The 25,575-nt window shown below is 37.6% G+C and overlaps 1 protein-coding gene across 1 annotated transcript in view; it reads left to right on the top strand.

The window, feature by feature from the left end:
• Positions 1-25,575, top strand: part of GRXCR1 (glutaredoxin and cysteine rich domain containing 1) — a 38,396-nt gene that overhangs the window by 8,438 nt on the left and 4,383 nt on the right. The window contains exon 2 of the mRNA XM_066549115.1: positions 20,144-20,383. Within this exon, the coding sequence (XP_066405212.1) occupies positions 20,144-20,383 (240 nt within the window). The remainder of the gene's footprint in view (positions 1-20,143; positions 20,384-25,575) is intronic.

The raw sequence follows: 25,575 nt of genomic DNA, 5'->3' as shown, positions 1-25,575 counted from the left end.
AATTAATCTGCAACCAAATATTTTGGAGTTCTCACACTTGAGTGTCTTAGGTTAAGTTAATCTTTTACTTATAACTTCACAAGCATGGAAGCAAATATTTGGCTACATTGGGCCAATTTGTCACCAAAGTGCACAGCTGTGCAATTGCAAAAATATGGTTATAATGAAAATAAAAACCAATAATGAAGATAAAATCCCTTTATTAAAACTTAAAAAAATTTCTAACAAGTTAAGTGCATTAAAATCCCATTATTTAGTTTACAGATCTCAAAACAATTTCAGTTCTGAACTAGGATTTGCAAATACACTAAGCTAGAAAATATAAATGTATATATGCCACAGGTATTTTGTTGCTAGACTATTCCAGTCTGTCTACAGCTTGCTGTGATATTTATCTACTCAGGTTGGATATTTATCTACAGTTTATTACATACTGCACCAAAACAAGGTACATGATTAACAGCTTGACAGAAAAAAATGGTCAAAAAGACAAATTTTTTTCTTGGCTGGAACTTTAGCCTGTAACTGTAATGTTTTGTGGCATCATAATTTTGTAGCTGAAATATAATAAAACATTCTTTAGAATGGAATTTGCAACCAGAGGGAAAAGGGTATGGCTTTCATGCATGAAAATCTTTCTAATTGCTGCAACATCCATTGCAAGGTAGTACAAAACATGTAAATGAAACCTCAATGAATTTTTCCAAAGCTTGTAAGAGGAATAATAGATAGGACAGGATCCCCAGCCTGTTGATTTTGAAAAGAAGGTGTAAAGTTGCATCTCCCCATCCAAACAGGCAATCTTGTGGTTTTGCTTGATGCAGTGGTTATATTGTGGAGAAGCTGCCACAGCACAACTCTTTATAACCTCCATCAGAAAAAGCAACAGAAATGGTCACAGATGAGCAGCTGGAGTCACTGAGGTAGAGACTCATTTCACGCATGGCAAGAAAGAAGACAGAAAAACCATCATTCATTGCTAGTACAGATTGTGGAAAGCATTTTAACAACCTTAGTACCATTTTGCTTTGGAACTTTATCTAGGGACATCATCCATCAATGTCAAATGAGCATGTCTTCTGTACTGCAGTAAAACCACAAGGACTCATTCTTCCTCCATTTCTCAAAAAGAAATATAAAAAGTCCTTCTAGCCAAATTTGCACACATTTATAACACCATGCAGTGTTATGAACTGCACTGACAAGTCAGCCAATGCTGGTACAAAGGCAAAGAACAATTGCTTTGGAATTCACCCTTGTTTTGAATACTACTGATTGCTAATTGTCTAACAAGCTTTCAAACTATTAGAAACTTTAAGGAGACATACATTGTTATTTAAGAAAATTTCTCCTTGAAAATTCTGTAACACAGAAGGAACTTAGTCTCTAAAGAACTTACAGCTTTTTAAAGAAAATGCAATATTTTCCTGCCCAGTCTCTCATGTCTTGCTATTTGTTTACTACCTCCAAATGCAAAGCACTTTCCCTCCTAGCCCTGCAGGCAACTTTGAAACATTGTTGTTCAAGTGGAGAATGTCCTAAGAGGCAGACTGATAGACAAAGTGAAAAATGAGAGCATTATTTTTTTTTAAGCGTTATTGCTTAAATTCTTTAAACATTATTGCTTCCTTCCACCTGTCACATTACACGTTGAGAACTTTTCTTTCCAGGTGTTGGCTGATGAGGTCTCTGGTGAGACCCCACCTGCAGTGCTGCACCCAGCTTGGGGATTCTCAGCTCAGGAGGGAAATTGACCTGTTGGAGCAAGTCCAGAGGAGGGCAACCAAGCTGATCAGACTCTCTTATGAGGAAAGGTTGAGACAATTGGGTTTGTTCAGCCCAGAAAAGAGATGGCTTTGGAGTAATCTAATTGTGGACTTCCTGTAACTGAAGGGAGCTTAGAGAAAAGATGGGGAAGACTCTTAACAGGAGCATGTAGTGACAGACAAAGGGGAATGGAATTCTTCAAATTCAGAGACAGTAGGTTTAGCTAAGATGTTAGGAAAAGATTATTTACTGTAGGAGTAGTGAGGAATTAGAGTGGCTTGCCCAGGGAAGTTGTGGATGCCTGTCCCCTGGAAGCATTCAAGGCCAGGTTGGATGAGTGTCTGAGTAACCTGGTCTAGGTGAGAGTATCCTGCCAATGGACTCTATGATTCTATGATGCTTTCAATCAGATTCACTCATGTAGTGGGTAAATCTGGTTGTTCTTTCAAATCCCACAATGATTCAAAAATATAAGCACCTACTCAGAAAGTTCAAAGCGTCATAAGGATTTCAAAAGCTCCATTTCTAAAGGACTTGTTCAGGAAATAGATTATTTTAATCTAACTGGAAGATATTACTATGGCAGCTGTTGTTGTATCTGCTGGGTGGTCAAGCCTTCTGCAAACCTGTCTGCTTGGTGGATGATATTATTTTGCATCCTCATGTGGAAGATTGTGGGGTGGAAGGACACTTTCACTGGCCAATATTTACAGCTAAATGCAGATAATTTATACTATAGGTTGGTTGGTTGGGTTTTTTTTGGCTGCCCCTGACTGGGAGCAGACTTGAATCATGTAGTTCCTTCAATCAGGTGGTTTCATCATCAGCTACTCCAGTGGCTCTTGGGAAGACACAAAAAATGAGGGCAAGAGGTTTCAAAACAGGAGAGCAGTCTAGGGAAATTTCTGATCTGTTTTTTTGTGCAGTCTCAACTGTCATTTTGGAAGAAGGTTATTCAGCTGGCAGAAATGCAATCAAGTATGGAGGTTTATGTTAGAAGACATGATATGAAATTAGAATAAATGTTATTGATTTTTCTTGCTGCACGGTATTAAATGATTATCTATGCAAAGAAGCCATTGTAATGTTATTCCAAAAGAAAAGCAGACAGATGATTTAATAATCTCAGCTTCTTCATTTGTAGTCTTATTCCTGGAAGAGAGCACATTTAACTCTATGACATGATACAGATTCTAGCCCCACTGTAAGAACATTATCATATGAAAAGTATTATTATATGAATATTTTATTTATAAAATAAACACCTCTGAGCAAAATCCTGAATCAGACTAGAACGTAAAGCTGCTTACACTGGCCTTGGTAAAACATTAGTCCAGCTGCAGATGTGATATATACAGAATAACTAACTTTGTAGAACTTTCGCCCGACAGGTTTAGGAGCTGGTATAAAGCATACAACCTACTACATTCTGATTTTCAGACATTATATCTATATGGTTAAAAACCAAAAGAAAACAAAAGATTACACCTTAGAGTATTTCCAGCAATGAAATCTATAATTCTGCTTCATGAAGTTGTCTTGTATTTTGCTTATAAAGAACTGGTGGATGAGTCATCTGTCCCCTTCCATACATCAGGCCAGCAGCCACAGTACAGGCTATTCTAGGGCAGAGCTGGTTTATGTATGCTGTCGAGGAGTTGTATCTGCATAAAAATCTTGAGCACTCTGCCTTTTTTGAAAATCTATTGCTTAAAAAAGGAAATGAAGCACTTAAAGTGTGCAGTGTAGACAAATCTTTAATTTTAAAAATGGATATTGAGTATATAAGTAATAATTAACTACTCAGGGTTTGAAGATGAAGGTACCAAATTTCTAGGTATTATTAAGTAATGAGATAGCTGAGAGCATAGTTCCAATTAGGTTAAGTAATATAGTGGGGAAACAAGGTCGTTCATCACTCAGTGCTAGTGCCAGGACAAAGGAGTGCTATAACTACAATACACCCCTTTGCAGCACTTCCATGTGTTGAGTGATAGCGCTCTCTGAGAGCTAAGGATTGAATCAGCGCTTCAGTGCACTAATCACACCATAACTCTGATCTCTGCCTCCTTCAAAGACCTGTGCAGAACTCATTACCAGTTGCAGAGGGCTTTGTGACCCCAGATGAGACAATGCTCCGTGTCCACCTGAGAAATGGGTGTCCTTTTCCTTAACTTTAGTGTAGTGCAAATGACAGCTCCAACCTTTACACAACAGCCTCTTTTTATCTCCACCCACATGGGTAATATTTTCAGCTAGATTTCAAGTTGTATAAAGTGTCAGGAAAGAAAAAGTACATAATATGTTAGGTGTGTGGAACTGAAAACAGAGAGGGAGTGGTAGTTTCCATGATTTGCTCACCATTCCCTGGGAGTTTCAGGATTCTAGTGCATCTCATTTCAGCTTCTGTTTATAGGAATACAGCAAAAGGTAAAATAAATTTTGACAGAAACCTTGTTGTCTGCTGAACATGAAAACTCCAGGGTGTATCCCAAATCAAAACCAGGATTTTTTTAACCCTTTCCACTTATTTTATTCCTTAGGAAGGTGAATTGTGACGAATGATAGCAATTTCTGAATTTTCTCTGCTGATGATTGCAGTTGAGAATGACACTTTATTTCATTTATGCTATTACCTTCTTCAGTTGTTTTTGAGTGAACAGTTCTGTTATATATGACAGATTAACTCCAGGCTGTAATTAATCCATGAAACATTGAAACATTTTTCAATTAAAACGCAATATATTTTTGACTGAGCTAAGTGTGACTGATTAGGGCTTTCCTGAATACCAGTTTTTACTTGCTGATTCTCTCTAGCACTAGGAAAATCACCAGTTGCAACACTGCTGCAAATATAAAGAAGTAATGGACTATTGTGTTGTTTCCTAAGATAGTCTGGTATACTGAAAGTAAATATTGGGAAAACAGACCCACTTACCACACAAAGCATAGCTGACCAAAAAAGGCAGAGCCATGTAATGTCATGAGCAGGATCTTACCAGCTAACTGTTTTATTCTCCACTCAGCAATATGATGAATGGCATTGGTAAGAAGCTCAACAGACTAGAATACAGCTTTCATAGACCTCTGATGCCTATTAATTAACCAAACTAACTGAAATTTGGGAATTATAAAGGAGATCACCACATGCATTAACTGCACTGGCAATGTTTAAACGTAAAATGAGTCAGAGATCCCTGTGTGCATGTGCTACTATTATGTTATTATTAGCATTTATCCGTTTCTACAGCAGTCTAAGTCTGTTTTAGAAAGAATGAGTAAGGATTTAGTGAAAGACAGGAGCAAAGAGAGAGAGGGAAGGGATAGAAATCATCTTGTTTTTAAACTTCATCTGCCTGCAGAAAACCACTGTACAGGGTATTCCAAAGCTACTGCCAAGTTAAAAATAAGAGGACCAGAGCAGACATTGCATTTTTCATGACAGCCATTTGCTGCTGATCACACAAGTCTGTTTCTCTGCAGTATGAAATGTTCTACTGGGTGAAGCAGCAGTGCTTCCAGCCAGATGGGGTCAGGGTTCACAAACCAGGACACACTCAGAGCCATGCTGTTTGCTAACTTTTCCACATGATCTGAGATACCAAACACTTTCATTTTTATCTGTCTGTCCTCAGCAAGTCCTATTCACTTCTGACTAAAGCCGTCCTTACTTACAGAATATTCTCAAAGAGGATATGAGGTGGCCCGTGATTGTCCCCAAATTCACAACATAGGTTCAAACACCTAGAAAAATGTGATAAATAACAGGAAAATGAAAAGCTGCTCATAACAGGAGAAAATAGGATTTGAGCTCCACAACTGCTGTTTCAGGCAAATGTACTGTGTTTCTTTTTTTAACAATTCAGGGTGTCATTGTGGGAAAAGGTACATAAGTAAACAGCAGAATTACCACCAAAGTCTGAATATGTAGTAGGATTAAACATTCCCTCCCAAGAGAAGTAAACATATTTGAAAAACCTTACTCATATTGTTAAAGAGAAATCCCCAAAGTAACTTAAAATGTCAACTGACAGTATGGAAAATAACTATGCCACAAAAATAACTAGTCATTTATTCAAATATTTCATACATACATTCAAATATAAGAAAGTCTATAGGCATTAAAAGGTCCTTTTTGGTCAAATGACCAAATTCTAAGTAACTAAACAGAGCAATTTCAAGTGGACCTACATGCTCCCTCCTTCTGTTTCCAACCCCTCTTGTTTTGAGTAGAACCAGAAAACAGAAAGGCCCTGAAGGAAAAAAAAAAGGCAAAAATTGAACAATGTTTTTTAAACTAGAGCAAAAGTTCAATTTTATCAAAGTTCAATTTTCATTTCACTCTGTATTTATTCCTGCTGCTAGTGATAAAAGATAGAAGTGAAATAAACACTGATCAGCTGTTGAATAATAATTATTTTCATACTCCTACACATAACTGTTATCACCAGGTGGTAACTCATAACTGTTAAGTAGTAGGAAATTAAATGATGTAATCTAGAACAAATCTTCTAAGAGCAGAGACTTATTCTCAGATTTCTGGGATTATGGTTTTTTTAGAATTGTGTAAATAATACTAACATTCTTCTCATGACCCATCTGGGATCCATTGTTTCAGTTCTCTGGTCCTCCACACTGTTTACAGGCACAGCTTCAGGTAGGCAGATGCAAAGCAGCTCAAGGCATACATTTTTAATTTACTGATAGCAGCATTTCCTTAGGTGACATGCTGTAGACTTTTTTCCCCCTCTTTTACATTAATTAGTTTCTGTTTGCAAGGTACAGTGAAATAACAATGACCTTCCAGTTTGCCTGTTCTCTAATTATGTGTTGTCTGTTAGTAGACACAGAAAACATATAGGAATGATAAACTGTGAATGATTTTTACTTTCACATTTAGTTTGACTTCCCAATTTCTAGCCATTTTAAAATGCCTGTATCTTACTCATGTCTGAGGCACATTGCATAAACTGTTATGCTGCTGTTCTGTGAGCAAAGTCTTCAGTAAACTGTCTCCAGATAAACAGCTGAAAATAGTCAAAGTGGAAATCAGCTCTTTCCTTGTCCTTTCTCATTGATGTAAAAAGTCATAAACCCTCCCTGGGATAATTTAAAAGCTGGGTCCCCTTAGTTTTACATGGATCAGACATGTTACTATAGCCAAAATGAGTCTAATATGTAATGAAAATTCAAGCCAAAATTTAGTCCTAAATTAACATATCTCCAAATGCTCTCAGGATTCATGCAACAACATAATGTTTGTGTAGACATCAAAACTGTGTGCAATCCTCTCACAACATTAGTCTTATCTGCCAGAAATAATATTCTTCTTGCAGAAGAGGGAATTTTCAGTTTGACCACTGATATGCAATGTTTCACAGCAGGTTTCTTTGGACTGGGTGTGAATCTTATTGCAAATTATTTACACATAATCAAGTACTTCATAACTTCTGTGAATTTTGATGATTTTTAAAAGAATTAACTTATATCAAGCAGTACAGGAGATGAGATAGAAAATGATGATGAGTGGATATTGGGATTTAATGGGTAAAACACAATAGGTTATTGCTGGTGGAAGCAAAGGTCCTCCCCTCTGCTCCCCCTTCCCCTCTGCTCCCCCTCCCCTCCCTATTCTGTGGATATAGTTGAAAAGATAAAGCTAACCAAGAGCCAGAACTAGTAGAAACCAAGGTCAGGGCAAATGATGCTGAGTTAAAGTAATTAATTTTCAGAAACTCTCAAGCGGTAATTACACAAGCTCTGTGACTGTGAATACAGGGAATTGGCTGGAGGGAAATAAAATGGGAACACTGATATTGTAGAGGGAATTCAGGAGATAAATGCTTGTGGAGAAAACTGAGTTTGCCTGTGAGATGCTGGAGAAAGCTCTCTGGTATCTGTATTCATAGAGATATCTTGGAGGGAAATGGAAGAGCTGTGATTCCAGTTTTAGAAATATTGTTTTGGAGCCTGAAAATCCAATGTGTTGGCTGTGGAGAGACTAAACTAATTTTAAGTGCTTTGTATTTTCATTGTTAAGATGATTAGGTACATGTGTCCAATTGGATTCAGAGAATTCCTCAACAAATCTACCAGAGAGGGAAGCAATACTTTGAATTCAACACATTTCAGACATAGACTGCAACTAACTGAATGTGCCAGAAGAGCAGAGTTCATCTGAAGTGATGGCATTGTACATGTTCCATGGCAATGCAGGGTAATGATCTTCATACAAAAGGGCAAGGTACTTGTGACACTTTCAGTGAGTACAGTTGTCCAGAAACCAGGAAACTGTGCTCACCACAAATGCCCCAGGTTCCATCTGGGGACATCTTTCTGCTTAGTGGTGTGAGACCTCTGGTGGGCTTCTGTCCCATTTTGCTTGATTCATTACATGCTCAGCCCTACTGAAACAAAACAAGGAGGTGCCATCTACTTCTGAGCTGGTGCCTTGGAAATCAGCTCCCAGCCACCCCTGCAGCCCACCTGAGCACAGGTTTGTAATTTTGACCTTATGTAAAGCTCATGAAAAGGTAAGGGCCTCACTAAAATCAGTTCCTTAATAGCTGTCAGAAACCTCAACTGTGGCAGTGAAGTATTCTGTCTTAAGAGAATGAAGCCAAAAGTGAGAGGCAGCAGAAAAAAGGGTTTCACATGCTGGGAGTGTAAGAGGAAATAAAATCACTCCTGGAGGCCTGGCAAAATTTGGTGTTCATTTAAAAACTTATTTAAAAATTAATCATTTTGACATGGAAGAGAGATGAAGAGCAATCAGGCTTTCTGGGGGAAAGGGAAGCTTACTCTGCAATCTGGTCAGATCTTTGAAGTAAAGAAAGAAAAAGGGATGAGGGAAACATGAGTTTTCAATTACAACTTGAATTCAGAAGTTTTGGCAAAGACAGATGAATGGGAATACGCAGGAGGTTATTTTAACACTGTACTTCAACCACACTTGCTGGTGAGCAACACTGAGTTTAAGTCTTTTGTTCATTCTTTTGATTACAGCTTCAAAATACCTATATTTTAACTGCATCTTATGGTGAATTATCTTGGTAACTTTTTTTAGCTAAAAGAACAAACCTTAGTGTAATTTTCACCAGAAATTCAGTTCTGATCTCAAGGTAATCTGAAGTTTTGCCAAATTTGTGCTGTTTTTACCATTTAGTTTTCCTGAATTTCACTCTTTATCTGTACCAGACTGGCACAGTCTAGTTCTTAAGAGGTGGTAATAACATTTAATAAGTACTTCCAATCAGCATTTTTTTTATGCAAAGACCCAAGAAGCAAATCAGAGGGCTAATATATCCTATAACACTGTTACACAATTGTGCAGAAGTATGGTTTCAATTTCCTGATCCAATGATTGCATCAAACAAAGAAAAAATGTTTATATTGCCACTCAGATTGTTCAGGTGAAAGCCATTTATCAAACATAGCAGATAAACATCAGGAATAGTAGCTTATAAATCTCCTACAAGCACTGCACCTGGGGGAAACAAATGTTTCCCTGGTTGGATGCCAGGTTACAGAACATTACAATCAGCATTGTAATACGGAGTAGGCACAGAGGGGAAATATGGCATAAGCCAATGCCAAAGAAAGTTCATTTTTAGGACAGGTGTTGACTGGAGTTTGCAAAATGTGGAATCACAGAATCATAGAATGGTTTGCATTGGAAGTGACCTTAAAGATTATCTAGTTCCAACTCCCTTGCCATGGGCAGGGATGCCACTTGCTAGACAAGGTTGCCCAGAGTCCCATATTGACAAGTTCTCTGGGCAATGTCATGTTTTGTATAGGTCAAGGTAGATGTTAAGCACATTAAATATACAGCCATGACAAGCAAAAAGTACTTATCAGAAACAGGAGCATTTTCCCACTGAAAAGCTGAGCTTGTTTTGCTGGAAATAAAAAATTTTATGGTCTAGTGTTGTTTCCTGTCTCAAAGGAACCATTTTGAAAATACTGTATTAATAAGTAAAGTAATTCCAGCACCTTGTCTCTTGTATAGCAAATTGTGTAACTCCTAAATAAACTGATGAGGGAAGAAGAGGGTAATATAAGAACAGGTTGTTTGATCAACAGCATCAGAGCAACAACTAACTTTATTCTCTCCTTTCCTGATGAGTTTGTTTCAGAAATGACAAAATTTCAGTTACTAAACTAACAGATGAAAAAACAAGGCCAGAATGTGCCATGGCCCTCTCACTGAAGGCTGAGAAACACTCAAGCTCTCAGTGGAAATGAAGATCAATGTCAGAAAAAGCAAGTGTACTTCCCATGTGGCCTGAGCCCATTTTGCTCACCTGACAAGAAACCACGGTATTTGGTAGAATGCATCCACTAACTCCCATGGAACTTTATCCAGGTGAATAGTCACTAATGTGTACTCAAAGAATTGTGCTTCAAGAGATAGAAACTAATTTTATGAAGTATGCCTCCAGTCAACCCTCTTAATGACAAATACATTCTTTTTGCCTAGTATATTCTAGGAAATACTGCTGTTTCACTCACTTTATTTAGTGAATGCCTTGTGAAAGAGCATTCTCTCTGTCACATTTACAAGGCTGAATCTTGGTTACCAATTAGAACTGGTTAAAGGTCTTGAAATGTATGTGTATTGTTAGCCAAACAAATAGATATAATCATCCCAGAGTAATTCTTTCCATAGCTTACAATAATTGGTAAACTCAAAGGAACCAAAGAAATGGGACAACACCCAATTCCTGATTTGAAGTGCTACTTACTTCAGGAAATTTTTTGCTATAGAGACATATTTTGTAGGAGAGATCATAATGAGGCTGAAAAGTTGTGTATGAAGTTTCAGTTGTCTATTTTGGTATGAGATCCCACAGCGCACTTTGAAAATGAAATGGAATGTTATCATATGCCTTGCTGAAACTTGGCTTAGATATTTTCTGACTGCTGCCTTAATGTTGCACTGGGAGGTTCCTGCTGTAAATGGCAAGGAGTTCAACCTCTCTGTTCTCAGAAAATTATTGTACATTATTTTTGGCGATTGTGATGGTTGATGGAAATTTTCTGAAATAATTTTCTTGTGTTAATGATGTTAAGAAAATTGTACTATGCTGGATTTTGTGTTGAATTTTTCTGATGTGAAAGTCATAAAGATGTATTGGTAGGTTTATGGGGAATAACTTCCAACAGGAGAGTAGGTCTGGATTAGATATTAGGAAGAAATTCTTACTTTTGGCAGTGGTTTGCCCAGAAAAGTTGTGGCTGCCACATCCCTGGAAATGTTCAAGGCCAGGCTGGGTGGGGCCTTGAGTGACCTGGTTTAGTGGAAGGTGTCCCTGCCCATAGTATGGGGGTAGACTTTGAGGTCTACTTCCAACCCAAACCATTTTATGATTCTGTGATTTTCTTTGGTAGTGGAAATTTCAAGGTTATTGGCAGTCCATCTTTTTACAGGCAGAAAGACTACGTGTTGGACCATGTGGCTGGCTCTGATGTTGTATTGATACTTGTTTGGTGCTCCATAGTGTTGTGTTTTGCTTGGTGCCTTTATAAGGCTAATGTGAGGGGAAGAGGACACTAGTAAATTGAATCAAGCAGCTCTATGCAACAATTAAGGGGTATTCAAATAATAGTACCAGCTCAGCTATTACTTCTCTTAGCCTCTTCCCTACACAGGAGGCTCTACCTGAAGGGGCTTCATACAAATGTCACAGGACAGTCTAGGTGCACCTTGTCTGAATACATTCTTCTGCTGAATACAGGAATGCTTCAAAGAACTGCACAATGGGAAAGGAGAGTGTTGGACACTCCTTGTTTTGGTTTCTAGTGTCTCATGTAAACTGCTGAGAACTTAACTATTTTCAGTAGCTCCTGCCCCTTCCCCTTCAATCTTCGTAAGGAGTGTCCTTGCAGAGCAAAGAAATGCTTCTTCTCTCCTACCAGCCAGAGGAACATTTCAAGGGTCTTCCCAGAGGCTCTCTCTTTTTATTATTTGCGAAGAATTTCTTGGAGATGTCAAATTGGTAAATATGAGGTGAGAGAGAAATAAGGACTGAGCAAGCAAAAGAGAAACATGCATTGTATTACAGCATTTCTTCCCAGGAGAAGTGCAGACTAGTTTAGAGTTAATCACAGGTTTGTTTCTGATTTTCAAATATTTCATTTTGTCCTATCATATGCTGAATGGCATAAATACATTAACAAGAAAATACTGATAGAACTTCAGCACTTGATAAATAAAATACAATTAGACATGGACAGATAGTGATCTTCTTTCAACTAATTTGAACATATTTTTCATTTATTTGAAATAAATTTTGCCCTGGCTGACTTCACAGCATTGCTGTGCCCTGTTAAACAGGAGCTGCTTTTACCCCAGAGTCAGAGCTAGACGTGCATCACACAGTGTGACTCCAGAGGCGACAGGGCAGAGGCAGCAGGGTCTAGCAGAGACCATGAGCCCTGGGGAGATAACCTGCTCCCTTATCAGAGCTCAGGTCACCTGGGAGCAGGCTGTAACCTGGTTGTGAGTGTGTGCTGGCTGAGCAGCAGTAAGGACACTGAGGGTGAGCTCAGCTGTGGTCTTTGTACCTTCTGAGCCTGCCCATAGCTGTAGCACTACAAAGAGCAGGGAGGGGCCAGGTCATGCCCGTACTCCTTTGCTGTGGTATTATAAGTATTTTTTTCTGCTTTGAAATGAAAACACTTTGATATCCCTTGAAAAGAAGTCTGTACTGAATATATGTGGAAAAGCCTGCAATGGCAGGAAAAGAGACATGATGTTATATTGTATTATTTGAGGAACAGAAAGGGTAACACACACACTACACATGATGTCAGAGGATGGAAAGACTTCCTTTTGGTTTTTCATATTTTAGCATACTGACAAGTGATTTTAGGATAAAAGGAACAGTATAAATATCTTCCTTTGACATCCCCAACATTGATGTACAGTCTGAAAAGTACAAATGAATTACAAACATATATAAATATGCTATACCAATATCTGAGGTATAACTGCATTCTGAATCTATTTTACACTACAGTTGAACAATTTTGAGGATGTCAACCTTCAGGAGGTAAAACTGTGCTATTTTACAATCAGCAGAATATGTTGTATTCGTAGATAAGAGAGACAAAATAGCGCAGGTGTTAGAAGATCAAAGAATTCAAGTTGTTGGTGTATCACAGCCCTTCCCAGTAACTATGCCCAGCTCCTCAGAGTCATCTAGCCCTTTGAAATGCAAGCAGGAACAAAAGAGTTGTTTCTTGTCCTGTGTTACAACAGGCAGAGGAGCCTGGGCTCCTACACAGCTTTTGGAAACCAAGGTATTCCTTGGGCTGCTGTTTGTGTGTGAGGTGAGTTACAGCACACAGCCCAACAAAGCCACACAAGTATTTGTGCTATTTTAAAAGCTGAGAAAAGCAGTAACCTGGCCCCTTTTTTTGGAGAAAGCAAAGCTAGTATCTGTTTGGGAATGTCCCAGACTCTTTAGCTACCTTGTTTAGGAGTGCAGCTCTTGATGGCCTCATTTGTAAATTGGTCTCCGTGGACCTTCCCAAGAGTCATGAGGATGGATACTGGTGATATCATTCCACTGCCCTGAGGGGTCAAAGGTGGCAAGTCCTATAGTCCCTTTAGCTGCCAAAACTGCATAAGGAAAAGTACAGTGTTATTTTAAGAGAAGGCCAGTACATGCTTTCACTTGAGTGTTCGAGTGCTGTGTTGCAAAAATCAGACTTCATTCTATCAAGCTTTTGTAATATGCTGAATTTAATAAAGTTCTGAATTTTACCAAATATTGATGTAGTGCTGGGTCCTTGAAGGCAATGCAAACAGGACTGCAGTCTTAATACATTAAAGTACTAAAGAGACAGCATAGATTCAAATTTCCATGTGTACTCTGCTTTGCTGTGTGAGAGCACATAAAGGGTTGGACTGCAAACAGTGAAGTGGAAGGGAATGTGGTTTCATATGAAGAATTCACACCTTGGCTGGGGACTGCTTGCAACAACTGCGGTATGTGTGAACAGATCTTGCCAAAGAAAAACATTTTACTTTGGTAGATGAAGTCAGTGTGTTGGAAGACGTCTTCTGACCAGCAAATCAATTTTTCCTGAAAAATGGCATTAAAACTTTAATTTGAACCAGGCAACCAACAGACAGAATGGACAGATTCATAAACACCATTAGCATTGTTCTGTGTGGTTATGATGGCAAATATTGTGGTTTTTGCTTGAACATAGACCTTCAATCTTCAGCCATCTCATTCAATTGTTGCATGTTTTCATATAAGCAATGACTTGATCAAAAGTATGTTTTTCATAAAATGCAGTATATTTAAAAACATGTATGTTCTCACAGATTATCATGCAGAAAAAAATCGAAACATTTTGGTCATAGCTTTTGACTTTCAAATTATCTTTCAGAATAACTACTAACTACTAACCACTTTTAATATATATTTTAGAAATCTTTTAAACTGCAAAAGCTAGTAAAAGCTTTTAAATATTGCAGAAATTAAATGCCTAAATTTTGGTGCTTTTTTCCTGCAGAACTTCTTCAACAAGAAACTCATAGCTATTTTCTTCCCTTCATTTTCTGAGTGTAAAATAAAACCAGAAAGTTCAAACCAGATTGTGATCAGTTTATTGTTAAATCACAATTCTTCTTTCCACTCTGTTATTGATACAAATTCAAGCTATAAATTATGTAATGCCAATTATGAAGTAAGCAGCTTAATTCAAAGTTTTTAGATATGCAAGCATACATACAATATATGCATGTATGTATATTTATGTATAACTAGTTTTCTTCTGCTCAACATTTTTGTTGGATCATGAGTGTTGCATTTACTCACTGAAGCATCTCTGGCACAGGGTTTGTAATGTGCTCTAGATTCCTGCCTCAGCCTACTTAGTGAAGCAGATACTTCTGCCAGTCTGATAGTATCTAATTACAGAGCCAAGGGGTGCATAATTCAGCAGAACTCTCTGAGATGTTGAAAGATGATATTGTGAGACAGAGAAGGGTATATCAGCCCTTGATTTAGGTCACACAAGCAATTCAGTACTGCATAAATAACATGTTGAGTGGTATACCTGAACACAGTAAAAACCTTTAAAAATGTCGTATATGATAAAGCATTTCAGCTTGTATTGAGTACAAAGTACTATAATTTTTTTTCATTTATGATTTTGTTTTTTTAAAGAATCAAATGTAAATTTCTGGGTCATGCTTCTATTGAAATTAATGATCTATGTATGTAGCTATTCTTTTCAACCGATGGGTTTAGAAGACATTTATATTTTCTTTCTAGAGAGAGGATTAAAAAAAATGGAATGACTACTTTGGTAGTGTTGCTCTCATGGTTTTCATTTGCAACCAAATAAAAATGAGGCTAACATCATGAGTACAGTATTCCTCTCACTGATGGACTTGTCTGTTTAGTTGTTTACAGACATGGTCATATACAACGGTTTTCAAATTTCACCATTGTTCTAGGAGCAATCACTTTATGCCCCAAGGGATACAGTGGTTCTTACACTACAAGCAGAAAAGCCTTGGCTTGGACCACTAATAGCTATTAGTCATGCTGCAAAAATATCCATGTTAAGGGTTTTGGTCCAAAGATAAAAAGCCACTCAAAGTCACCAAACAGACAAAAATGCTGTAAAATATATTAAATAAAATCTATAGTGTTTAGAGAGTGATTCATGGCAAATATGCTGAAGAATTAATTTGGTATTGTTATTCAATTGTTAGTTTAATAAGTTTCCCCTCCCAAAGAGAAGAGAAATATCTGCTCAGACTGGCGGGACTGGTCAGGGACAAGGTAACTGTGAGACCAACAGAAAAACATGGACACTTCTGCTGCTGCTTCAGTTGCAGCTGGACCCAAAGATCAGGGATCAGATATGGTGGGGAAAGTCTGAACCCAAAAATATTAATGAGATTAATGGTATTTATTTGGCTTTCAGAAGCACCAGGAAACACCTGACTATTGTACTGTTTTTTCAGAGCTACTGAGAAGTCTGTTGTTATTATTGTTGAGGCAACTGTTATAGGAAAAAGGTAAATTCTCAAAGACAAGTTTTAGGAGCATGATTCTGACATATTTCATATTTCTGAAGCCCTAGTAATGCAAACCATTTTTTTTAAAGAACACTCCAAAATTTTCAAACAACTTGAAGATTCACATATTCTGTAATGTATTTGTTGTACAGTTACATTGACTACTAGGATTTCTTCTAAAAAAGGTTCAGGATTTCAGTGACCTTCTCTCTGTTTTATCATTTACTTTGTTTTGCAACTTTGTTATAATTTACTTTGTTTGTTTTATTGCCTTTTTTTTGGTCGTATTTTTCATATTTTTATTTCTATATTTAGTGTCTACTACTCTTGCTCTCTCAGTGTCCTGACATTTTAGGTTTTGGTTTATCATCTGATTTTAGTTCTGTATTTTCAGCCCTTTTTCAGTCCCCAGAATCCCTTAATTTTGTTCCTCATCTGCTTGCTCTATTAGGCCTTCTCTTTTTAATCAGCAATTTCTTCCTTTCTTTTGTGGTGCCACTTGATAATGACCTCACAAATTTAGCCTCATGGATGACATCCCTCAATATTTGCCCAGTTAAGGATTATATTGAGTCAACCATGTCAGATGGATGCCAGAGGGATGGCAGAGGGATAGATTTCCCCCAGCTGTACATCAGGACAGGGCTTTGAACAAACTGGTCTAGTCGGAGGTGTTCCTGCTCCTGGCAGAGCTGTTGGAAGTAGGTGATCCTTAAGGTCCCTTACAACCCAAACCATGATTCTATGATTTGTATGATTCTATGATTTGCAAAAGCCCTGACTGACCTGGTAAAGAAGTCTGGGAAAAGACGGAGTCAGGAACAAAGTAACATTGTGTTTTTTTCATCTTCAATCATGAACAGGATGAAACTGTTGAAGCAATTACTTTTTCTCTCTAGACAGAAGAAAAGGGCAGCTGTTTCCTAGGCTGGAAGTGTTGTCAGCTCTGCTATGAAGTGGTGCAGGTTGTGCTGCTGCTGTCGCTGGCTACTTGATTTTCCAAAGGAAACTGCAAGCTCTTCAGGCTGAGGCAGTAAAGGAGGATGTGCCCTTAGACTCTTGGGGAGATGGTAACATTGGGCTGCTAAACTAAGGGCTGTAAATGATGTAGAAGACCACTACTAAAGCAACTTTATTTCCTCCTGAAAACTTAAGTCTCTTCCTTGGCAGCCTTTCCATACAGGCACTTTCTCTGAATCACAACCCTGGCCCATGTGCACAGGGTTTCCCTGAATATGACACAGTAGTTGCCACCTTAGGTCAAATGGTATCCATAAGTGTTGCTTATAATCAAAAGAGAAAAAAGCCTTGCAACAGTATTAGAACAGTAAAGTAAAAAGGAGACCTTTATTTGGAAGCTTCCAGGTGTCCCAGTGATGATGGGCACACCTGGCTGGATTTCTACAAATTTTACAAGGTTGATTAATTAGGATATCTAATGGATATGCCCAATAGGAGATTCAGTTGTCCCAGTAACCCAGCCCTGGGTCAAGCTCTTGGCATTGGTCCAAGGGCTTCTTTGCCCCATTTCTTGTTATGATGTCTCAGATTCTGCTTGGAAAGCAAAATGTGTTTCTTGTGGGCCATCTTCCTGACAATAAGACTAAACTGTATTTCTGGAATGTACCTTATTGTTCTAATATCTAGGGGGAAAGGGTAGGAAAAGTACTGTAGCTACAGCCGTGCATTAGCTATTTGAAAAGCTACAAATATATGAAAAACATATAGAAAGCTTAGGGATAGTAAGCTTCTTGCTTCAATGAGAATTTCACCAACAAGTGCAAATAAGAGGTTAATATAAATTCCTCCAAATCTTTTGATATATTAATCTGTCCAACTTCCACAGCTTTATTAAAGTTTTGTCATACCCATTAACCAGAGAATAGCCTTCTGTTTAATTTCACCTAGAGTTTTATATGCATTTGTGAGTTACATGAGGTGATTTGAATTTCAAATTTGCAAAGCAATATTGTAAGAGTTCATTTTCGAAAGTGTCTTTCTTTTCATTTGTTTACATTGCTTGTTATTTATTATGGTTTTGCCACAGTTCCAACCTAGGAAGGAAAAGCACAGTGTTTACTGGTTTACTTCAAGAGTGTATTCTGGTAATTAAATATGACAGTTTCCAGCCTCTATATTGCTTAGAAAAATAAGAATTAATATAGATTATAACCCCCCTGTTGTTCATTACCAATGTGGTTTTCAGACAGGTGGCAAGAAGGATACCTTTCCATGGCAAAAGTCCTTGCAAGGACAAGTCGTGTACATTTGTAGCACAGAAAACAAAGGTTCTGAAGAATTGTTTAATCAATGTTCTTGATACTTCTTTGCAGGCCAAACAATGGTATTTCTTCACTGCCACATTAAGAAAAAAGAAAGGAATAAACATAAAAGTGACTCTTTGTACACCCCTTCCACTTGATATCTTTCCGGATCACTTTACAACTTTCCATTTTTCCATCTCTTCAGCTGCTTATTTATATGCTGTAGGGACACCACAGTCCTGATGCCTCACCAGATAATGACTGTCTGTACCCATGCTGCCAGCCTCTGGTGTCTAGGAACAAGCACAATTAGAGATTAGAGCTATGGAGGAACAAGAGCTTCCCTCCTGTTGAATAGTTTTGCACTTCAAAATGTATTGTCACTCCAAAGAGGAAGAAAGGAGGAATATGTGAAAGTTTCTATTTAAGAACTTCTTTTGGTTGCTTATGAAAACAACAAACTCCTCTTCCTTCAAGCAACCCATGTGTGGTTACTAAAATATTTTGCAGTATTTATGTAGAGTACTTGTCTTTTATGGAGAGAACGAGCTAATTCCCTCGCTTGGAATGTGTGAACGATATGCTGGAGGAGACTCATACTGCAGTAGCAGTGCAACAGATTTTCAACCTATAAACAGGCTGCAGAAAAGTATCCCATTTTTATAAAACTTATTATTAAAACTGGATTTCTGACATCCATTCTAAGAGAAAAAATATTGACCTATCACAACATTGCTCCTTTCCTGAATGGGAGATGAAAGCCGTGGCTACATATGTTGGCAATTACACCTCCAGTGTTCTGCAAGAGATCTGTGAAATGCAAATATTTTTTGTGAGAACTCTTTACTATATGAAGAACCTTGTAAACACTTCTCTAAGCAGAAGATACTTTTTCAAGGTTTTTTTTTGGTATTCAAGTAGTAAGTTAAATCATGTCTGTTTATATCGCACAATCTGCAATAACATCTGCCCAATTTAACAGCTATGTTTTTATAGTTAATTAATGAGATAGGTAAAAAATTATCTATTCACCCATCAAGGTTCATTTTCCATACAGTGCTACAGTGTAGTAGAGGTATCCTTGCTTTTTGTTTTCTAATTTGTGTTTTGACTCCTGGAATACTGATGAAATAATTAAATATAATTTGCTGAATACAATGGATAATTAGGAAAGCTTGGAAATTAGCAATCTTTTAAAAAGCTGGGATTTTTGTTATATGTTTGAACATAATATCTTTATTTAGAAGAATGATTCTCAGGCTTCTTGAAAATCTATCACGCTCTCTGGGGGAAATTAATCCCTGTAGTATTTACACTATCTAATTGTTGTCATCCTAGAAAGGAAAGAAACAGCATAAACTTTTACATATTGGAAAGTGGGGGTTGAATTGCAGTGTGAAACTTTTTTCCAGCTAGCTGCAGTAGGTTTTTGATTGGACATTGAACACACAAAAAATATATTTTTTACTGTTGTTTGGACGTTAATTTGCTGAGGAACTACATTAAAAATTAGGGATATATCTGTACCTTCTGCAGTCATAATCTAGTTCAGCATGGAGATCTAAAGTACTCTAAGTTAATCTTTGGTCATGGATGTACTAAGGCTTAGGTTAGGCTCTTGTCTTGAAGCAGATTGCCAATAACATCTAAGCTAGCAAGTTTAGTCTTAGTCTGGGTACTATCAAACTCTATGCAAACACAAGTGACTGTGTTAACAGAATCAGACATCAGCAGAACAGGGTCAATTTATTCCCATTTGGAAGTCCATCAGGATCTAAAATGTCTCTGTTTCTTGAAAATATATGTTAACTTACCATCTCTAAGACTTTCCAAAAAAGTCAAGTCGCACATTACTTTAAGAACTTAAATTGCCTTAAATTGCTGTTTTCAAGAACTTTCTTCTTCCTGTTCCATCTTCACATTTGAATAAAAGTTGAAAGTTGGATTGTGTTTTTAAGATGCTGTTTGTTTTTTTTTAATAATATTTTAAATAAAATTACTCAATACTTGGAAGATATTAACCCTTTGCTTAATGTAATGGGAACTATTTTTTTTCCAGGTCTCAACTGTCCCAGAGTTTGGCCGCATAGTAATTTATACTACCAGTCTTCGTGTGGTGAGAACCACTTTTGAAAGATGCGAACTGGTTAGAAAGATATTTCAAAATCACAGAGTTAAGTTTGAAGAAAAAAACATTGCTCTGAACAGTGATTATGGAAAAGAACTAGATGAAAGATGCAGAAGTGTCTGTGAGGTTCCCTCACTCCCTGTTGTGTTTATTGATGGCCACTATCTTGGGGTAAGTAAAGCATGAACCTATATTTTATTCTACAATTGGGAGGAGCAGATGAAAATCTTGATGAATGAGAAGGAGGATTTTTAGAAAATTGCCTATGATGCTGCAGTGATGGTAACAAGCTAAGACAGAAATTCTTTTGTAGTAGCACTGCACAGATAGAGATCCTCACTGATAAGTTTGATCTGAAGATGCAAAAGATAACCAGGGAGTAAAAGGCAATAACACATCTAAGATATCTGCTTCTTAAAAAAAAATATTTTATTTTGTAGTTGAAACCATGAAAATCTAGAGAAATTGATTTTTTTCCTTATGAGAACCTGTATGTGTGATTGACTCAGGAAGATGGATATGCATAGCATAAACCTGTTATTATTAATATCTGTGTTGAATAAGAGACTAACACTTTGGATTGTCAGACTTTAAATATACATTGAATTTTAGATGATGCAGTCTGTATCAGGATCTGTAATCAACTGAACATATTTTAGATACAAAATTGATTAATACTTTTTAAAAAGCCCAGCTGTAGAAGAGAGAGAAGAAGAGTCCAACACTGTCCTACTGTAAGACATTATCTCCAAATAGAAAGTCCCAATTTGTACACTAGTGTTCTAGGTCTAGAAGCCTCCTGACATTAAAAATCACTTTTTCATTGAACATGTATATTTGAAATATATTTCTCATAAACAGAAAAAAAAATCAAAATAAAAAGATTCTGGAAAGTAGCACAAAGAAAACAGTTTGAAAACTCAGAGAAAGTACTTGCCTTGAGTGGTAAAAAGCTAGCAATTAGCACCAACTGCGAGGCTCTGATTTGTGAAGGCAAACTATATTTAAGCACAGTGAGGTTACTGTGTTTGCATCACTTAAAGCTTTCATTTTCACAAAACATTTAAGTAACAAAATGCAGTGTAACCAACAATCAGGGATAATAAATATTGGGGCTGTACGAACACTTTTTCCTCTTTTTCACCATCCCTTCTAAGATTTCCATGTGTTCTGCATGAGTTAGGCTTCCCTGAGCATTATAACAAATGCATTTGCAGTCAAAGGCCTTGCCAGACCACTAGAGCAGCTGTAAAACCACCTGTGTGCAGAATATTAGCAGACACTGATTTTTACTTCATTGTAGAATATGCTTTTATCAAAACTCTGATTTGGAGAGTTCTCCAGTCAGTCATGAGTAAAAGTGCTATATTCAAGAGCAGTTTAAAATTCAACAGGATTCACATGAAGATTTGTTCATCTAATTATTATGTTAAAATTGTAAGTACTGAGTTATGATTGTCTCCAAGAAAATCTCAGTCCACATAAGACCAATTTGTCAAAAGAATTCAGATAAGATACTGAAACTGATTAAATAAATTATTTTCTTAACTGGAGGAAATGCCTGGATACCGTAACTTTGGCATGATGGATGGCCCAATAAGTCACTACCAGTTGGGGGATTTTTTGTTTGTTTGTTTTCAAAGATTGTGAAAAACTTGTTTTCTAAAAGAGGAGTGACAGTGTAAAACCCAATAAAATTTCATTAAAACTCTCTAAGTACTGTATGAGGTTATTTAGAGAGGTGTAGAAAAGAAGACAAGTGAATTAAGAAGATAGCTTACTATGGAAGAGACAAGTCTACCTTCTGTAGGTAAAGAAAAATGAAATAATTTAGTGCTCTGATCTAGACACATTTATTGCAGCAGGGAAACTACACTTACATTGTTTAGCACAAGAAAACTGAAAGCATTGGGCTGCTAAAAACCAGGAAAACCCCCAGATATGGGGTATGTTTTCCTGCTTCTTTTCCTTTTTTTTTTTTCCTTAACTTGATGTACACTGAAGTTAGCTGGAAAAAAACTTAAATGAGTTAATTAGAGTTATTCCATGTAAGAGTGACATTATTTGTGGAAAAGCAGCTTTGCAGGCAGGGAACAACGCATGAGACAGCTCCTCTGCTCAAAGAGAGCTCATGGCAGCGTGTGCCTCGCCCCGCCTCGTGCACAAGGTCTGTGCCCCCATGCTCCCCACTAATTCTCATCATGGGAGGCACTGCTGCTTGCTGCAGCACCGCTCTGGGGTGCTTTAGCTGAGAGGAGATGTGCTTTAGCACGATGAGGAGGCCAAGCTCAGTATGAGCAGGGCAGTAACTTGGGCAGTGCTCTGCGGCTGCTGTGCTGGGGAAGGAGAGCCCCTGCACGAGCCTGTCACTTGGACAGCCTAAAGGGACCTGTGTGCCCTCATTCTGCTGGGTAAATGTGGCAAGCCCCGCTATTTTATGGCACTTATTTCACTGTCTTCATATGTCTTCACAAGAGAATCTGAAATTCATTAATTTAGAGAAATAAGGAGGTGTGTGTGTTGAGAAGGTCTGGAAATGAAGTATTCCCCTCCAGCTCTGTCAATTTGCCTTCAGAAGCCAGTGCATCCTGACCCCAAAGGCTCCATGTTGGCTGGAACCTGTGCCAGGCTTGTGTTTCATCCAAATGCAATCGAGAACTAATTACAGAATTTGGTCTCGTTGGTAACATGGATATTTCTATAATGCTTTTTATAACAATTAAGTTCTGATATGCAAATGAAACACAGAAATCCCAAAGCCTGGTGTGTCAGTAAATAAATCATGCATTATTTTCCTTTTTTCTCTCTCTCTTTTTTCTTTTTTTTCATTTTGATTATTTTTTTCCTGAGAAATCCCTCCCTGAAGGAGATTGCATGGAGCAGTACAAAGGAGAATCTATATTGAGCTATGCAGCTTTCAATGAGTCATAATGAGAAAAAATCCCAACCCTGAAATAAAATATGAACAGTTTTGAAAGGTGAAAGATTATTCTTAATGAGATAAAGGTAACAAAAGCACCAAAACCCAGCATATGTACATCTGATAGAGAATATTGTACCCAAGCTGTTCAGAAGCACAGACAAAGTTGTTTGAGCATTGCAGGCTGTGGGGATAAATATTCACAGTGCTGTGGAATTTATCATTGCCTGCACAGGGACAATGAAACAAATCCATGACTTGGGCAGAAGCAATAAAAAAATCATATTTAGCCCCTGTCAAGGAAAGTACTGCATGCTGCAGTACAGCGGGGCTTTTAATCTTCTCCTTTTTTTCAGGATTGAACCATTGTATTTCTTGACACACACTGTCTAAATATCAGTCTGTCAGGAAATTGCTGTTTCTTTCTGCTGCATGCTCTTTACTGGCTGATCTAATCCCTTCTTTTCACCTGAAGTTGTCTCCATCTGAAATGGAATTATGCCATCTGCTGGGATACCAGAGCAGAATAAAAAATTGCTTCCAAAAAAGAGAAAGCCTCACAGAAAAAAAATAATGGAGCATTCATTTACTCTTATAAACTCATATACTCTTGGTAAAGGGATGCAAATAAAACAGGCAAATAAGTAATTCTTTGTAAATCTATTAACTCACAGGATAATATTTTAAAAATACATGGGTTTTTTCTCACTTGAAATATATGATTGAATTCCAGCTATACAAGGGAATCTTGATTTTTTTTCAGATATGTGAATTTATGACTGTTTTTTCTGAAGAAAATATCATCTGTTTAGTTTTCCCAGCTAGAATGAATCCAAAACAGCATTAGATTTTTAGTAAAATTATTTTATTTGACACATTGGCTATAATCCTTTCCAAAGAACAATGAGACTGTTTTTGTAACTGACTTTTAGAAAATATGTGTGTAAAATATTTTTTTGTGGAGCAGGAATTAACAGTTTCCTTTCATCTGATTTCCAGTGGCCATATATATTTAATTGTTCTTTGGGTCTCTTTAAATGCATTATTCTGGTATTCACTTGATGGGAGGATATGAATGGCTCTGCGCCAGTAAAACTCTAATTTAATTATTGCATTCAGTCACCTAGCATTTTCCCACTTGTTCCCTCCATTTTGCAGTTTGACATGTCAGGAAATGCAGGGCTCCATTGCTTTTTACACATCAACCTTTCCCATTCTTTGCATACCAAATCTGGGCTTTCTGGTGCTGGTACTATATTGCAGTGTCAATTTTCTCAGTTTATGGGCAGATTTCCAGGCAGTTATTTGTATCCCCTGTGTCCCTGCTGCCAGGGGGCCCTGGCTGTGAGAGGTGTGGGCAGAAGGGAGCGTGAGATGTGGCAAAGATGGGACACACAGAGCCCAGCTCCTCCTTCACTGGAACATCCCAGTGAACAACGTGGGCCAGTGATGGTGAAGTGTGTGAGTGCATTTTTGCTTAACAAGAGGCCTTGCTTATGTGCTTAGCAAAATAGGAAATTGGGCATGCAATTTATCTGCACTGCAAATGTGTCCACAAGAAGGATGGTGCGGGGCCTCGCTAATTCTTCTCAGCATATAAGGAATGATGTGGAAGAGAGGCTGCTTCCCAAAAGCTGCAGGTATTCTAGTAAAGCCAAATGCAGAGCCATAAATCTGTGTTTGTTCCTTGATGAGGAATTACCTCGTGGAGATGGTAATGGTTTATATCCAAGATAGGTGGCAACAGACAGGTTTATTGACCAGACAGAGTTGGGGCAGTAGAAAACTTAGTGGACCTTGTCCTAGTTCTACAGTTAATGGAAATACTAGATTTGAAATACGATGTTAATTTCTGGATGTCCTCAAGGAAAAATTGTGAAAATAATTTTATTAATTAAAAGGATCTGGAAAATATGATGAGTGATTTAGCCAAGTTTGTGACATTTCCTTGCCAATGGAGTATCTGGCTACAACCTCTGGACTCCTCCAGCAAAATTCAGCAAAGAGAGATTCAGCAAAATTAGTAGATACAGGATTCACAGGCTTCTGCTTTGAAATTTAAAAAAAAATGGGTAAAACCCCTGAAAACTCACTTCTCACTGAATATTATGCTTATTGCCCCTCATACTCCTTATGCTACTCTCTGGAGGGACAGAGTCTTTAAGGCTTCGCATACTTTTCTGAGTAATTGTGGACTGAGCACAACCTAGGAAGAAAAAGAAAGGCATCACTTTCTGGTCAGAAAGCACCTATTGGACTCAACAGCTGTGTTAATTACTCTATTAATTATGGATCTATAGTAATTATGGATTCTGTGTGTTAAGACTCAAAGATCCAGAGGGAAGGTTAACCTCCACAGACTTTTACTTATATTTCACTTGGGGCAGCCATTAATCAGAGAAGTCAGAGTGGCACTTTAAAACATTGATAGCCATTCTGATGT

This window comes from Molothrus aeneus, chromosome 4 (genome assembly GCF_037042795.1).
Source record: "Molothrus aeneus isolate 106 chromosome 4, BPBGC_Maene_1.0, whole genome shotgun sequence".
Classification (NCBI taxonomy): domain Eukaryota; kingdom Metazoa; phylum Chordata; class Aves; order Passeriformes; family Icteridae; genus Molothrus; species Molothrus aeneus.
The sequence above is the reverse complement of the archived record's forward strand: the minus strand, read 5'-3'. Positions and strand labels throughout refer to the sequence as shown.